The 16,448-nt window shown below is 43.1% G+C and overlaps 1 protein-coding gene across 4 annotated transcripts in view; it reads left to right on the forward strand.

Annotated features, from left to right (window-relative positions):
• The window catches only part of ATRN (attractin), a 147,898-nt gene that overhangs the window by 57,904 nt on the left and 73,546 nt on the right, over nucleotides 1–16,448 (forward strand). For all 4 annotated transcript variants that reach the window (XR_012055457.1, XR_012055458.1, XM_002188251.7 and 1 more), the window contains exons 10-18: nucleotides 773–927; nucleotides 5,247–5,331; nucleotides 6,845–7,065; nucleotides 8,212–8,333; nucleotides 8,831–8,969; nucleotides 10,925–11,106; nucleotides 13,189–13,405; nucleotides 14,600–14,785; nucleotides 15,760–15,993. Coding sequence is in view for 2 of the 4 variants with exons in the window: in XM_002188251.7 (XP_002188287.4) it covers nucleotides 773–927; nucleotides 5,247–5,331; nucleotides 6,845–7,065; nucleotides 8,212–8,333; nucleotides 8,831–8,969; nucleotides 10,925–11,106; nucleotides 13,189–13,405; nucleotides 14,600–14,785; nucleotides 15,760–15,993 (1,541 nt within the window). In the remaining 2 variants the exon portion in view is untranslated. The remainder of the gene's footprint in view (nucleotides 1–772; nucleotides 928–5,246; nucleotides 5,332–6,844; nucleotides 7,066–8,211; nucleotides 8,334–8,830; nucleotides 8,970–10,924; nucleotides 11,107–13,188; nucleotides 13,406–14,599; nucleotides 14,786–15,759; nucleotides 15,994–16,448) is intronic.

Raw genomic sequence — 16,448 nt, forward strand, 5'->3', positions numbered from 1 at the left:
AGAGCAGAGGGGCTCCAGCCCTGGAGCAGCTCCGGGGCCTCCTCTGGGCTCTCTCCAGCAGCTCCACGTCCTCCTGCTGTTGGCTCCAGGGCTGGGGCAGCTCTGCAGGTGGGCTCTCACCTGAGGGGCACAGGGAGAGAGTTCGTTCCTTCAACAGACATCCTCTCAGAAAAGTAAGAAAATCCTCCAAAAGATGATCCTCTGTGTTCAGTGCTGTCATTGCTACTGATTGAAGTTGAGATCAGCAGTGAGTTTGATTAGTGACTCCCATGATTTAGTCACCAATGAGCTGCATGTTGTGCAGGTATTTACCTGTAGGGCTCCATTTTCAGGAACTATATAGATTTCCTTAAAATAGAATTTTTAGTTGTGGGCAGAGATGCTGACCAGTGTGAAAGACTTCTTTGGGTTGCTATAAAAGCAGAGTTACTGCAAAATATTAGAGTCTTCCCAGGTTGACTGTGTTCAAAAGACAAGTGTGAAAACTTCAGAATCCCTAGGGGAAGAATTGATGGTTTGAAGATCCACAGCTTTGGAAAGAGGCTCTCATAGGTATATTTCTCCTATAAATTGGCAAAGCAAATAGAAAGATGAGAATGAAATTACAGGTGGAATTGAACAATGTGGAATGTAATTGTTAAGCAGCTCATTAGGAAAAGTAGTTAGATACTATTCTCACCCTCAAAGTGTTCTTCAGCTTGGATTTATGGAGTGTTTTGCCTTTGCCAGGTACTTAGCAGTCTCATTAACAGATACATTTTTATTTCTGAAGGACTATTCTCAAAGACAGCCGATTTTTCCGCTACTTGCACACAGCTGTGATAGTGAGTGGGACCATGCTGGTCTTTGGAGGAAACACTCACAACGACACCTCCATGAGCCACGGAGCCAAGTGCTTTTCTTCGGATTTCATGGCCTATGATATTGGTAAGTTCTTGCAGAAATAATAACAAACACTCAAATACTTGGCTGTTCCCAGGGAGCTGTCCTCAGTTTGCCTCTAGAATGCTGGTTTATGGTGAGTGTGTTATCGCAAATGCTGCTGGGCATGGAGATCTGCAATCAGGAGAGACTCATAACCTTGCTACACAATTCTAAGCACATGAGGTGCAGTGATTTCCAGTTACAGACAGCAGCAGTTCCTTTGTCAGTAGTTTATACACAACCTTTGACATTAAAAATTCATTTTTAATTTTATGGAATCATAAAAGCATGGAATCATTAAGGTTGGAAAAAACCTTTAAGATCAGCAAGTCCAACTGGCAACCTGGCATCACCACCATTTTCACCACTAAACCATGTCCTCAAGTGCCCTATCCACATGTTTTTTGAACACTTCCAGAGATGATGACTCCATCACTGCCCTCAGCAGCTTGTTTCAGTGTTTTGCAACCCTCGACATGAAAAAATACTTCCTAATATCTAATCTACATCTTCCCTGGCACAGCTTGAGGCTATTTCCTGTCCTGCTATCTCAGCCATAAATCTATTCTGATATTTTGAGTGTGTTTTAACCTATGATTGATCAAAAAAATCAAGTTCTTAGGACAGTTATGAGCATTAGACCCTGCTGAAACTCAGCCTGTACAGTGCACTGCTTTATTCAATCATAAAGCCAAATTATTAGGTTGGACTTGTTGAGTTTCAGCAGCCAGGAGAGGGCAGCATTTATTTATGGATTTGGATTCCAGAGACTGAGTTTAAGAAGAACAAGGAAAGATGAGGTGAAATTACATAAAAGAAGGTACATACATATGCAGATAATTCACACTGAGGGAAAATGCCACTCTGTACTGTGAGATTCACCTTTTGCTCTCAGAATGCCCTAAATGTGGCTTCTCTGAAGTCTCTAAGTGACTGTCCACCAAGATCTCACTCCTGATTAGTGAGAAGAAAATGCAAGTGAATACTTGGGCCATCAGGGTTTGGTATCCTTGTGCCCTTTTGCTCTCTGTTATATCATTCCATTCTGCCTCCTGTGATTTCTAGTTACATCCCTCTGGAATCTTTGTGTGCTCCTAGCTAGCTTTATTTTATTTATTTCTTTTTTTTTTTTTCATTGAGGAGTTAAAATGAAGTATTTGACCAGGTTGGATGGAACTTGGAGCAGCCTGATCTCGTGGATGGTGTTCCTACCCATGGCTCAGAGCTGAAATGAGATTGTTTTAAGGTGTCATCCAACCCGGAGTATTTTATCATTCTGTGGCAGTCATAAACAGTTTGATTTTTTTAAATATTGCTAACAACAGTGATAGATTTTTCTTTCTGCATTCTGCTATCTGCCCTGACCTATTGAACTCTCTGTTAGGTGTAAAACACAAATTGCATTAATTGGACAGAATATGCCAGTAATGATGCTCATTTGGATTCAGTTTAGGTAACATGTTGCATGACATGAGTGGTGTAGTCACCGTCCCCATTTCTTAGCAGACATACACTGTGGAGCTTACATTGGTTTTATCTCACATGGTGAGTGAGAGGTGTTCTTGAGTCGCCTCATTCCTTAGAGAAGAGATTCTCAACCTGAAAAGAGCAGCTTTTTTTTTTCAGAAATGAGACCACCTCTGTTCTCTTCATTGCAGGAGCCGTTGTGCATAATTTCCCTTAATCCCATGTGACTAGGAATGCAATAGGGTGGTGGCTTATAATTTGTGTCACAGCAGAAACACTTTTCAGTGGTTCCTCATGCATGATCTCTGCAGTAATTAATTACCCTGGTCATGCTCCTGTTGGTCTCCATGGGAATAAGCCCATATAACCCCCCTGTTATCTATCCCTTGGTGTTCCCAAGGCATGAGAAAACCAAGCAAGGTCAGTTGATACTGAGAGCCTTCAGTGAAGAGGCTTAATAATTGTCTTTATTCCCTACTTTTGTAGAATGCTGTCTGACTGGTTTACTGATTTTTTACATCTTGTTGATTAGCCATCAGGATTGATTAATGGTCACAGTGATGGTTGGAAGACTGGGGAGAAGTGGAATTAAACCCAGTCTAAAACAAATGCTTCAAACCCAGGTCTTCTCCTTAACCTTTGTCATTAAAACTTATTTTGATAATTTTATTTACTAATAATAGCTAATTTTATTTACATCATCATTTTTTTCTGGTTTTCCCTCCTCAAATTTCCAAGTAACCAGAGCACATGCACTGAGTTTTGGGAGGACATAAAACCTTTTTTCTGTGTGGGGCAATGCTAACAAGTTGCACTAAGATGTGTTCTGGGGGTGAGCAATAAAAATTCTTGAATGCTTCTTGTCCTTTATGCTCTACTTGACGAGCTTGGGGCATATTCAATACAAATTGTCCAGGTACTGCCTAGTTTGGGAAGGTTTTTGGATAACAATCCAGCTGTGTGCATGTGGTATTCTCCATTCTCAGGACAAGCTTTGGATTGTTGACTTTTGGGTTGGATGAGCACTTGGGCAGAACTGTCTCTCAGTATTTTCCCTATTTTCTGCACACTGAAATGGCCAATTAGCTCTTCCTGTCCCCAAAATTGGTCTCTCTGGCCTTTGTCAAAGTTTCCTGCTCGGCAGCAGCTTTGTGTGGAAAAATGCCTCACTTAATCCTCCACCTGCTACCTATGTAAAAGTGCTGCGTTTAAATGGATCTTTTCTCCCCACAGAAGAGAAACTAAAACTTTTCTATTTACCCCATGAAAATGCTGATTCTGATGGCAAGCATAAGGAGATGCTGGATGGTTTGTAGCTGATATGTTCTGTTTGAACAGTGCATTTAATAAATCCCAGCATTGTAAGTTTTAGTTTAAGTTGGGAAGGAGAAGATTCGTGTAGTCTCAGAATTACTTGGTTTCTCCAATATTTGATCTCTGGTTAAAAATGTCAAAGAGGCTTAGAAAACAAAATATTCCAGGCCTTCTAATTATCTAGAAAAACATGTTTCTTGGCCTCACATAACACACAACTTGATGGCTAAAGAATTGCAAATTGCTTCAGTTTTTCTGAAGTCTTCTGTTAAAAATTGGAACCATCATGCTTGGCTTGAGAGTGGTGCTGGGCTAGGTTAAAGTCTTTGAAAATGGAGCAAATGGCATGTAGAAATAAATTCCAAAATCACAATTTATCAAAGTACTAAACCTGTGCCTTCTGTCTTTTCTTTATCAGTGCTCTTGAACAAAATTGCTCTGCATCTGTTGTTTTATCCAACAATTCCCCAAATAAATTTAGTAAAAAATTAAAACTTTGTTTTTCTTTGCCCTTTCAGTTTATCCATGGACCAGTTTGGTTTGTGCGCTTTTTTTTTTTCCAGAGGGTCAGTCCACAACGCAATGGTTTCATCTCATATTAAAGAGTCTTAGGAGTATTTGAGGGCCCTGTAGATCTTTACAGAAGATTGACTTTTCTGTCTTAATTGCATGAATTGCATCCAAGTGCCTCTGGGATATTGGCCCGCAGGGTGATCCATTCCCTTATTGAAGTTTAAGTGTTATGAATTGGACTGACTTTTTCTACGTCTGTTTCTTTGCTCAGTGCGTTACATGTTTCTTAATTTGTTTTTTTCTCCCATGCTGCCCAAAGAAAAAAAATTACCTGAGAAACCAAGTAAAAAAATGAAGCAGAACTTATAAATTTTATGGTAATAGAAAAAGATGGAATAATCTAACATTGTGTTAAAAGAGAAAAACAGCCACAAATCTTTAAGCTATGATGAGTGAAAAATATTTTTAAAAACATGGATATCTGCCCTCTAGGAACATAATGGCAATGCAAAAAGTAAAAAAAAGATAAGCCTCTGTTCTCAATGATACTGGTTTGGGGCAAAACTGCAAATAATTAATGTATAAACAGATAAAACCAGAACTTGTTACATGGTGAGAAATCCTACTGGTAAAGGAGGAAAAACAGTTTCTTCTTGTTCTGTTCCCTAGAGCAGAGCCAGAACCCCCGGCTGTCCCCTCCTGGCAGGAGCTGTGCAGAGCCACAAGGTCCCCCTGAGCCTCCTTTGCTCCAGGCTGAGCTCCCTCAGGAACTCTCCAGCCCCTTCCCAGCTCCCTCGGGAACTCTCCATCCCCTTCCCAGCTCCCTCGGGAACTCTCCAGCCCTTTACAGCTCCCTCAGGAACTCTCCAGTTCCTTCCCAGCTCTGTTCCCTGCCCACTCTCCAGCCCCTCAGGGCCTTTGCTGGAGGATCTCAGGTACCTGGGGATCTCTCAGGAAGAAACTGCTCTGTGACTTGTCTCATTCATTGTCCAGAGAAACATTTCTGAAAGGATTTTTGTCTCTTGCAGCCTGTGATCGATGGTCTGTGCTCCCTCGCCCGGCTCTGCACCACGATGTCAACAGGTTTGGGCACTCTGCTGTGCTGTACAACAGGTAAGGGCACAGGTGTTCTGGGCTTTGGGCACTGCTGTGCTGTGCCACAGGTAAGGGCACAGTTGTTCTGGGCTTTGGGCACAGGTATTCTGTAGGGGCACCAGTGGATGTAGAACTGCAGCACTGGGCTGAGGGTCTGGCATAAACCTCCTTGTCCATGGAGCTGTGGGCTGCCCCATCCCTGGAAGGGTCCTAGGCCGGGTTGGATGGGGTTTGGAGCAGCCTGGTCTAGTGGAAGGTGTCCCTGCCCATGGCAGGGAGTGCAATGAGGTGGGGTTTAAGGTTCCTTCCCACCCAAACTGTTCTGTGAATCTCTAAAAATTTTCAGATCTTCAGTCTTCAGTATTCACCTGTTCCCATCAGCCCTTCTTTACTGGGCTAAACTGTCTCAGCTCGTTTAGTTTTTTCCATAATTTTATTTTTTTGTCATCATTTTTATGTATATTTTTATTTTTTAGTTATTTAGTAATTGTGCATTTCAATGTATTTCACAGCTCTCTCTTAGCTGCACTGACAACATTTATTTCCAAATCTGAATTTCACCCAGGCTTTTTAAAATTTGTCCATGTTTCACTTTACACGCCTTATCCTGTGGGACTGCTCTTCCCCTGGCACATGATGTTCAGTATTTAGGTGAACTCTTAGGTGAGATTTTGGCTGTTAAGCCTTACAGACTGTAGTGATATCCCTGCTTCCAGATGAACAGCTGTTACTGAATCAGTGCAACCAAGTTTGAGACGTTTATTTCATGTTCTAAAATAGAATGAAAATCATAATAAAAATACTTATTATTCAACCAGAACTTCTCTTTTCAGCTGCCTTGGCCCTTCTTCACCGTATTTTTAAAGGTGCATTGACAGACACAGATGCACAGAGAATTTTTGCGTGACATTTTTGTGTAACTGTTAAAATTTAAGGTTTTATCTGGTGCAGCAGGGGTACTGAAGGAAATTTGAAATCCCCCACTCCTCCCTGTACAAAATATTATTTGTTTGGGGATTGTTTCAGGTTTTTTTAGTTGACACAATGATTCTGCTCAGTTGTTACCAGCCATGCCAAGTGTGGTTTTCTTACAGAGGAGCAGAGAGAGTGACAGCAACAAATTGTTGTCACAGTTTCTGAACTCTGCTTTAATGCTTTGGTACCATCTCCCAATTTTTAGCCTTCCTCTGTGTCTTGCCAGTGTAGATTACACGAGGATCCCATATTTTTGCAGCATTTTATGTATAATCATGTTGATCAGGTCCCCTCAAAGTTTTGTCTGGAGGGGAAGATTGGTTGCTGACCTTGAATAGCTTTGACTCTGTATTGAGTCTTGCTGGCTTCTCTGAAACAGTGGAATTTGTCTGACCTTTTCTTTAGTGCCTTCCTTAACCAAGAGCTATTTATTTGGATTTATATATGCTGGCATGTAATAAAACACTTTCCTCAGACCTTAAATCCCATTTACTGGAGCGGAGCTTTGTCCATGAAAACAGCTGCGAATTTTTCTCTTTGCTTCCATGTTGTCCAGCACCATGTATGTGTTTGGAGGCTTCAACAGCCTCCTCCTGAGTGACATCCTGAAGTTCACACCTGAGAGATGTGAGGCTTTTGGCAATGAGACATCCTGCCTGGGGGCTGGCCCTGGTGTCAGATGTGTGTGGGCTCCCCACCCTCCCCGCTGCATCCCCTGGGAAAATGCAACACTGCAGCAGGAGCAAAAGGTCTTTGAAGACTGTCCTCCCAAGCCGGGTATGTGTTCCTCTTTTCTGAAAGGTGTGCAGGCTCTTTTTCTCCTTCCAAATGCCCTCTGTGTTAATTGTGTGCCATTCCAAGGTCAGGTTTTACACAGGGGGCTGTGGTTGGGCTTCCATGTGTCCTGGGAGCCCTTCCTCTGGCCAAGGGGTCACGGAGGTGTGGAGGTGTTTCTATCTCCTGCTCCTGAAGCTCCTTGTTCGTGAGATCTTTTTCCTACCCTGCTTCTTGGACTTACTTTTCTATCCCTAACAAGCATCACCAGCCAGGGACCAGGCCTGGACCATCGTTCTGTAAATGTTTGCTCCAAGAATTGGCCTTGTGAGAGCCAAGAACTGGCTGAAGAGCACCATGGGGCGAGGAAGGGCATCTGGATCTGGTGGAGTTATCCTGTACTCTCCAAAAGACACAGCAGGAATACTGCTTTAGGAACAGTTAATTTGTTGTTTTTGGCAGGGGGTTGGTGCCAGGTAATCTTTAAGGTCCCTTCCAACCCAAACCATTCTGGGATTCCGGGATTCTGTGTATAGAAGCAGATAAAATGAATTAATGTTTTAAGGTCTGATTCCTGTGTTTCCCCTTAGGATAATTTTAAACAACTTTATCCTAAAACATTCATTGTACAACCCTTGATTCTGTAACAGATGTGCAGCCTTTAATAATTGAATGAACACTGATGTAAGGGGACACTGCCTTGCTGGGCTCCCAATGCACAGTAAATTTTCACTAAACACAGGCAATAAATAATTGGAAAGATGAATGAAAAGTACAAGCTTCACATGACTTGAAAGCCAGGCTTGCAGGAAGATGGGCTTGTGCTGGGGGATGGCCACTGTCCCTGTGGATATCCTCTGGCATCATTTTCCTGGGCATTAACATGTCTTAGTTCATGTGCTTCCATGTCTCGGTGCATTGTTTTCTGGTGGTGTGTTTTAGGGCTCCTTGGGCACTAAAAATGATTGCTGCTGTAAATAAAAGCAATTTTCTGTCAGTTCAAACACATGAAAGTACCTGATTTTAATTGCTAACAGAAAATCTACAGGCACTGCTATTTGGTTGTATCTTTTGCTGTAAATAATCAAGTTCTTAGAGCTCTGTCAGGAAATGCCTGTTTTTGGTCATGCAGGATTTTTTCTTTAATAGTTGTAGACAATGAAAAATGTGATCAGATTACAGACTGCTACAGCTGCACAGCCAACACAAACAGCTGTCAGTGGTGCTCTGACCAGTGTGTCCCAGCACACAACAACTGCACAGAGGAACAGGTAATGGCTCTTGACACTTCCCTAGTTTAAATTTACCCTTTGGAATAGCAAATGTCCATGTTTCCATCTGTCAGTGTTATGATCCCTGTTTTGTTATTCCCAGTACATACCTAGCTCAAAAGTGCTACATGTTTGGATTTTTTCAATTTGATCCGTGCATGGTATTTTACAATGAATTTAGGAGGATGGCTGTGGGCAGGGGAAGAGGTGGAGGTATGATTATTCAGTAATCACATTTTGAGTGTGATATCAATAAGGCTTTCCCTACAAAAAACAAAATAGCCCTTTTGTAAAAGCTTTAATACAGAAAACATGTTGGGCAGTATTTTAGGGGGATATCTTGGATAACCAGTCCAGACTGTGCCCAGTTCTACAGCTTTTGGATATATGAATTGCTTTGTATAGCTGGACTGTGATATCTAGTGTTGTAATCATGGCAGTTATAAACCCACATGGCTGGATATCAGAAAAAGTCTCACTTGTGCTATTTATTTTAGGTTCCTGTTACTCTCTATGACAATTGTCCTAAGGATAACCCTGCCTATTACTGTAACAAAAAGACAAGTTGTAAAAGCTGTGCCATGGATCAAAACTGTCAGTGGGAGCCTAGGAATCAGGAGTGCATTGCTTTGCCAGGTACGTACTGGTGGCATAAACCAAATTCACCCACTCCAAAAGTTGTTGCGAGTTTTTTAGAATTTTTGCTGGTTTTAACCCCAAATCTGTAATTTTTAGTGTTAAGATGGAGCAAATAGTGTTGTTTAATCATAATAGCTTTGGTTTGAAATCTAATTTGCAGTAAATCCAGCAAGTCTGCTGGAATATTTTACATTCCCAGTTGTCTGAAGAGGAGTATGCTCACTCATATAATTATTAGGCTGTATGTCATCTCTCCCTTTTCCTTTGATAAAAGCTGTTGATAATAGGCTTCTGCAAGATATTAGATTTAATAATGCATGCTATTTAATTTAGGAACTAAAATTGTGCAAAAGCATAATGGCACATACTGGACAAATGAGGCAAGTAAGACCTGAAGTGTTTAAGGAAAATTCTCCTATTAGAGTGTTTCAAGTGGAGCTCACAGGAGTTGGTTATTAGTTCCCTTGCAGTAACTTTTTTTTTTTTTTTTTAATCCCAATGACTGGGAGAGAAATACAGGATCTTCAGTGATTAACATTTCTAGGTAATAAAGTATAGAGAAAGGGGAGAAAACCCATTAGACAGGACATTTTAATGGACATGGAAAGCCTTCCCCTAGGAATGGGTAGGTCTGGACATGTCCAGGTCTGTTTGCAAGTCTGCAACAATTTAAAATCAAGGAGACTTTGAAGAAGAGCAATGAAAGTGAGGAAAACATCTTTTAGTTTTATTTGATGTAGAAAAGGGTATGATGTGATCATATGTGTAAAAAGCTCATCTGAAAAATTGACACCTGAGAGCTTTTCCATCTGTTAAGTCTGAATTCACATTGGAAATGCCCATCAGGGTTTTTTCTGTAAGGGAAATAATTAATCACAAAGTGTAAGGAGTTCTTCAGTAGTGGGGTTGTGTTCCAGTTGAAGCAGGGACTAATCCTGGAAGTTGGTGCTGTGGACAGGATTAGCACAGCAACTCGCTCCTGCCAAACAGTCCCCTGACAACTGTGGTTGAATAATTGACTTCAAAACATCAATAAAATACAAATTTGGGATTTTTTTCCCTCTTTCTCCTACAACAATTGTACTGTTCAACGTTGTAATAAATGCTTTGATTACAAACAAATACTGATGGCAGACTTCAGCTCCCCTGAACAGATTTCCTTCTCCTCCAATATTGTTATGTATCAACACTTCTCTTAGAGGTACACCTCTAAGTCATGCTGGTTTGGGATGGGAGGATTCATAGACTCATTAAAGCTGGAAAATCCCTCCACGATCATCATCATCAACCTCTGTCCTAGCCTCACCATGGCTCTAAGCCACAGCACTAAGGACCATGTCTGCTTATTTTCTGAACACTTCCATGGGTGGGGACTCCACCACTGACGTGGGCAGCCCCTTCCAGTGCTTGGCAACACCTTCAGGAAAGAAATTTTCCCTATTATGCAACCTAAACCTCTACTGGCACAACTTGAAGGTATTTCCCCTTCTCCCTGGGAGTAGAGCCTGACCCCCCCGGCTGTCCCCTCCTGGCAGAAGCTGTGCAGAGCCACAGGGTCCACTCTGGGCCACCTTTGCTCCAGGCTGAGCCCCTTCCCAGCTCCCTCAGGAACTCTCCATCCCCTTCCCAGCTCCTTCAGGAACTCTCCAGCCCCTTCCCAACTCCCTCAGGAATTCTCCAGACTCTTCCCAGCTCCATTCCCTGCCCTGGCCAGGCTCCAGCCCCTCCAGGGCTCTCCAGAGCTGCCCCAGCCCTGGAGGTTCCCCAGCAGTGCCAGTACAGGGACGGGCACTGCCCTGGCCCTGCTGCCACCCTAGAGCTGGCACAGCCCAGGGCCACTTGCCCCTTTCTCACCTGGGCTCATGTTTTTCAATGGTTCTTTCACTACCTTGATTGTTGGGAAGGTCACGTGCATCTCTGGGTTTAGTTTCTTTCCCCTCCTTGTCCCTCAGAAAACATCTGCGGAACAAACTGGCATTTGGTTGGCAACTCCTGCCTGAAGATCACCAACGCCAAGGAGAACTACGATCATGCCAAACTGTCCTGTAGGTCCAACGGTGCTTTACTGGCTTCTCTCACCACCCAGAAGAAGGTGGAATTTGTTCTGAAGGAGCTGCAGAAGATTCAGTCTTCAGTGAGTGCTTCTCTTGTCCGTCCCTTGTGTAATAAAGCTGTGGCTGTGGGAGAAGTCCTTGCTGTAGTATTGTGTGCTCTGTGCACAACGAAAATGCCTCTTAACCTAAACCAAGTGATTTTCTTTCGAAATTCAGTGTACCCTCTGGGTCCTTCTGAGCTGAAACTGTAGAGAATGTAAATGAAAAGGAGAAATATAAACACACAGTGCCATAAAGAGATCACTTTCTGTGCTGGAATCACACCCGTGTTTCCCGGGTGGAATACCAGTCTGCAGAAGGAGCACTCTGGTGACCTGTGCACAATATTTTATAAATAAAAGCTCCGTTGGGCCACTGGAGGTGTTTAATGTAAAGTGTTGAGATATTTACTGCATGCAGAAAAGCAGCTGTTTAAAGTGTCACCTTCTCATTCTACAGAGCTGCTTGGCTTGTTGGATGTTGTTTGGGTGTCATTTAGTGGCAGGTGCTTGTCTGTCAGACCCAGGGAGAAGTGAATTGGAATTTTTCCCTTTTCTTGCATCAATGAAATAAATGCATATTTTTTTCCCATTCCTGGGAGAAGAAGGGAGATGTTATGGGCGGGTTGTGTAGGTGGTGCTACAGCCCTGACAAAGAAACATGCTGTGCATCTCTTCTAAAATCCTGGATTAGCCTGGAAAGCTGCTGTGGCCTCGTGGCACATCAGAATAACAGCTCCTGGGTCCCAGAGGCCACTGTGGGAAGCATTTTCTCTAGGAAAAATGAGGCTGGAGGCAATAGGATTGCTTTTTTTCAGGAGAGAACATGCTTCAGTACTTAAGAGAAATATTCCCCTGTTAAAACAATAACATTCTCTGCCTTGGTTCCCTTTGTAATTTTAAAGTGGTATTTCAACAATTACAGTGTTTTAGAGGGGAGTCAATTTAGCCAAGCAAAGGTAGGGTGCAGTTGAAGCAAGGTTGTTCACCAAATCTTTTGTAAATTGAGGAAGCCAAGCCTGGGATACTGTAAAAAATATGTGATTCTGACAGTTCCAGCTGTTTCTGGATATTCCAGGAGCTGAGTGTAGAGTAAATTTCTAAAGACACATGGTAACCCTTCGCTCACAGTGTTTAAATGGTTACGTTGTGTAAACAAGAATTGTTAATTTACAGGGTTCTTTTTCCACCTACAGAGTCCTTTAAAAAGTGAGCCTAAAGACACTAGGAGCCTGTTTGAATGGATATTAGGATAGAATGCTTATACGTGGGAAAGTGTCCTGGGCTGATCCCAGTGTGGGCAGCAGGGGAGGGAGGCTCTGTCCCTGCGCCCCTCAGGTGAGAGCCCACCTGCAGAGCTGCCCCAGCCCTGGGGCCAGCAGCAGGAGGACGTGGAGCTGCTGGAGAGAGCCCAGAGGAGGCCCCGGAGCTGCTCCAGGGCTGGAGCCCCTCTGCTCTGGAGCCAGGCTGGGAGAGCTGGGAATGTTCCCCTGGAGAAGGGAAAAATCCAGGGAATGCTCAGAGTCCCTGGAGGGGCTCCAGGAGAGCTGGAGAGGGACTGGGGACAAGGGACAGAGGGACAGGAACCAGGGAATGGCTCCCAGTGCCAGGGGGCAGGGATGGATGGGAGATTGGGAATTAGGAATTGTTCCCTGTGAGGGTGGGCAGGCTCTGGCACAGGGTGCCCAGAGCAGCTGGGGTGGCCTCTGGATCCCTGGCAGTGCCCAAGACCAGGCTGGACATTGGGGCTTGGGGCACTGGTTACTGTGCTGGGGGAGGCTCTGCTTTGCAGTTGCTCCTTTTTCAAGTAAACTGTATGTAGATGTTTAGTAATAACAAGAAAATATGTTGGTGTTAGCATAATATGCTTTGTAACTGTGTTGCTGTTGGAAACTGCAGCTCTAGGGTATAAAAGTGCATAAAATCAGTTTGAAGTAGGTGATGTTTACTTATTTTAGCAGTAAAACCACATATTATACTATCAGGGCTCAAATACTCCTCCCCAAAATCAAAGTGTGCCAAAAAATAAATTGCAGTAGAAATAGTTGTCTTATAGGATCTTTATATTATGAAGCTTGTGGCCAGCAACAATAATTTAAATTTGACCTGCTCCTTTATTTCTAGCCCAAAACTTTGACTCCATGGGTTGGACTGAGGAAAATCAATGTGTCCTATTGGTGCTGGGAAGACATGTCTCCCTTCACCAACACCCTTGTGCAGTGGCTTCCTGATGAACCCAGTGATGCTGGATTTTGTGGCTATTTAGCTGAGCCTTCCCAACAGGGATTGAAGGCAGCAACATGTATCAACGAGGTCAACGGCACTGTCTGTGAGAGGCCAGGTAACAGCAGCTGTCTGGTTGATTTATATTTCCTAGAGGGTAAAGTGAATGCAATTTATTACATTTTAAACCACCTGCATCCTGACTTTGCCAAAGAAAAATACTTCTGAACAAGTGTCTTGTGTACGTATTTCATGCAGGAAATAGAAATTTTAAAAATAGCTCAACATTTACGCTGTTAACTGTAAAATATTTGAAGTACAGGATTTTAATTATTTTTTTCTTAATTACATACCTACATGTGACATTTAGGGTAATTATGGTATGGAGCATTCTCCTGTTTCAAAGAAATAAAAAATTAATAGTAACTTTCTGATTGAATTCCCCTTTTTTCCCTCCCCTGCTATGTAGCCAGAGGAGGATTTTATCAAAGTTTGAAATTAATTGGCCAAGATACTTTGGAGATACAAGGACTTTGAATAAAACAAGCTATTTGCTTTTGGGAAAAGTCTTCCAGCTTTGTTGAAACAGCATATCTTTTCAGATGGCTTGGTCTGTTAATTCTTCATTGTAGCCGATCATTGCTGAATACTAATTAGTGGCTCTTTAAGTATTAGGGAAGTTGGTAGATTAAAACCAATATTTTAAGTACACTGCACCAGTTGAAATCATTCTTTGTGGAAGTTGCAGGATGTGAATCCTGAATGTGGAACCTGAACTCAAAATTCCATATGTTTTCACTTGCAGCACTTCAGTTTAAGCTTTGTGCTGGTTTTTATGGTCTGAGAACAGTCATTTGAAGCAAAACTTAAAGCATTGGCTCAGACTACAAACAGATGAGTTAGTTCAGTGCTTGTTTGATGTCTGGAATTGATCAAATCACTTAAAGCGTGTGCCTGCCTCCTCACGTAAAACAGGGCTCTAGCCCACACTTTGGGGTAGGGTACCCCACTTGGGGAGGGTAGCTAAGGAATGCATCAGCAGAACTGCAGAGAAAAAGAGACCATTGCTCCGTGCCCAGAGCAGCTGGGGCTGCCCTGGATCCCTGGCAGTGCCTGGGCCAGGCTGGACTGTAGAGTTGTGAGGGGGAGACGCAGCACTAGACACAGGCTGGGAGCAGGCTGGGACAGTGGGGAGGGGTCCCTGCCGTGGCAGGGGAAGGATGGAATGGTCCTGACAGTCCCTTCCCTGCCAAAGGGTTATTTCTGGAGATAGTTTGTATTGGAAGAGAACTGATGCTGTCCTCCCCCGCAGCCAACCACAGTGCCAAGCAGTGCCGCACGCCCTGCGCGCTGCGCGCCGCCTGCGCCGAGTGCACCAGCGGCAGCTCCGAGTGTATGTGGTGCAGCAACATGCAGCAGTGTGTGGACTCCAACGCCTACGTGGCCTCCTTCCCCTACGGGCAGTGCATGGAGTGGTACACCATGAGCAGCTGTCCCCGTGAGTCACTGCGCCTGCCTCGTGTGTTTTCCTTTCAAACTGGGTAAAAGGGCCTAAAAACTTAAAACAAGTGAAGATGTAGAAATTATTCTATTTATGCTGAATTCTTTAGGAACTGGGTGTGAGCAGGGGCATCACAAGTAGCTCAAAATGTTGCAAAATAAGAGATGAAGAAAAGGAATTTAAGGAACATCAAAGTATGAACTTCCCATATTGCCAGAGGTCAAAAGTTGGAGGAAGCATCAGGCAGGAGATGAGTGAGCTAAAATAATGGAAAGCAAACTTTTTTTTTCTTTTTGAAGGCAAATATTGTCTATTTAAACATCAAAATAGAAAGTCTGCTAATCTTGCAACACCGAGAAGCCAGAAAATATTTTTCAAGATGGTCTGGGGAAAGAAATAGAAAAAGTTTTCATATATAAAGAGTTTGTCACCCCTAAAATCCAATCCCTTTAGAGAAAGGAGGGGCTCAAGGGTGGAATTTTATTCTCCTATTTGTATTCTATGCTTTTTGCCTCAGATAAATACTTGAAATAATAGCATGTGATGCACAAATGTGGTAGGAAGAAGCTCCGAGTGGCTAAACTGGCTGGTTTTTAGCCTTTGCTTCCAGATGGCTCATTTGATCATCCGATCTATTTAAAATAAATCAGAGATGTTTTGTGGAGGGAACATTAACCTCTGGTGTTAGAGGGTGGCGTGTATGGTTCAAAAAACCTCTGTGTGTGTTGTGCTGTTTTGTACCTGATTGACTGTTGGAACCTTTGTTAATAGTTATTTTAGATTCTGGAATAAATATGCTGATAGGAATGAACATGTTGCTGTGAATATCAGAATAAGTATTTCTAGATTTGATTAATAAATATTTTGGTGAGATAAAAATACTGTTATGGAATACATTCTGCATTTTTTGTGCCTATGTTTGACATGGTGGTTTATTCCACAATTTTGTATCTTGGTTTGGTTTTTTGTAGCTGAAAACTGCTCAGGCTACTGCACGTGTGCTCAGTGCCTGGAGCAGCCAGGCTGTGGGTGGTGCACGGATCCCAGCAACACCGGCAAGGGGAAGTGCATCGAGGGCTCCTACCGGGGGCCTGTCAGGATGCCGACCCCATCCATGCCAGGGAGACACAGCTTGGAGCCTGTTCTCAATGTCAGCATGTGTCCTGTGGAGAGCAGCTACAACTGGTCCTTTATCCAGTGTCCAGGTAAACGAGCGGCATTTACTTGTTCAGCGTTTTGATTGAGTGCAAGGGGAGAGAGTTTTTCAGACTATGGTGGTGTCTTGTGTTCCCTCCTGTTAATGGAGGGAAGAGAAGAGCATGGAGTATGTAAGTAGGAATTACGCACTTGGAGATGGAAGGAGCTGTGAAGCAGCTGAGCTGCGCAGGTTGATTGCATGAAGACATTATTTATTACTTGGGAGAAAGTTCTCCTTTCCCTACAAACCTTTACTGAGATTGTAACTTTTGTTTGTTTATTTATTTTAAGGCTGTTTAAAAGAAAGGCAGATCTTCCTTTGAAGGTTAAATGTTAATAATGCTTAGGATGCTTTTTAACTGATGTTTTTGACACAAAACCAGCACTCCCCTCCCCATTCCTTGTAAATCCATCCCACCAGCAGCTTCCAGTCCAATGTACATGTAATGTTTTGCAGTTAATT

Source organism: Taeniopygia guttata, chromosome 4 (assembly GCF_048771995.1).
Source record: "Taeniopygia guttata chromosome 4, bTaeGut7.mat, whole genome shotgun sequence".
Lineage (NCBI taxonomy): Eukaryota > Metazoa > Chordata > Aves > Passeriformes > Estrildidae > Taeniopygia > Taeniopygia guttata.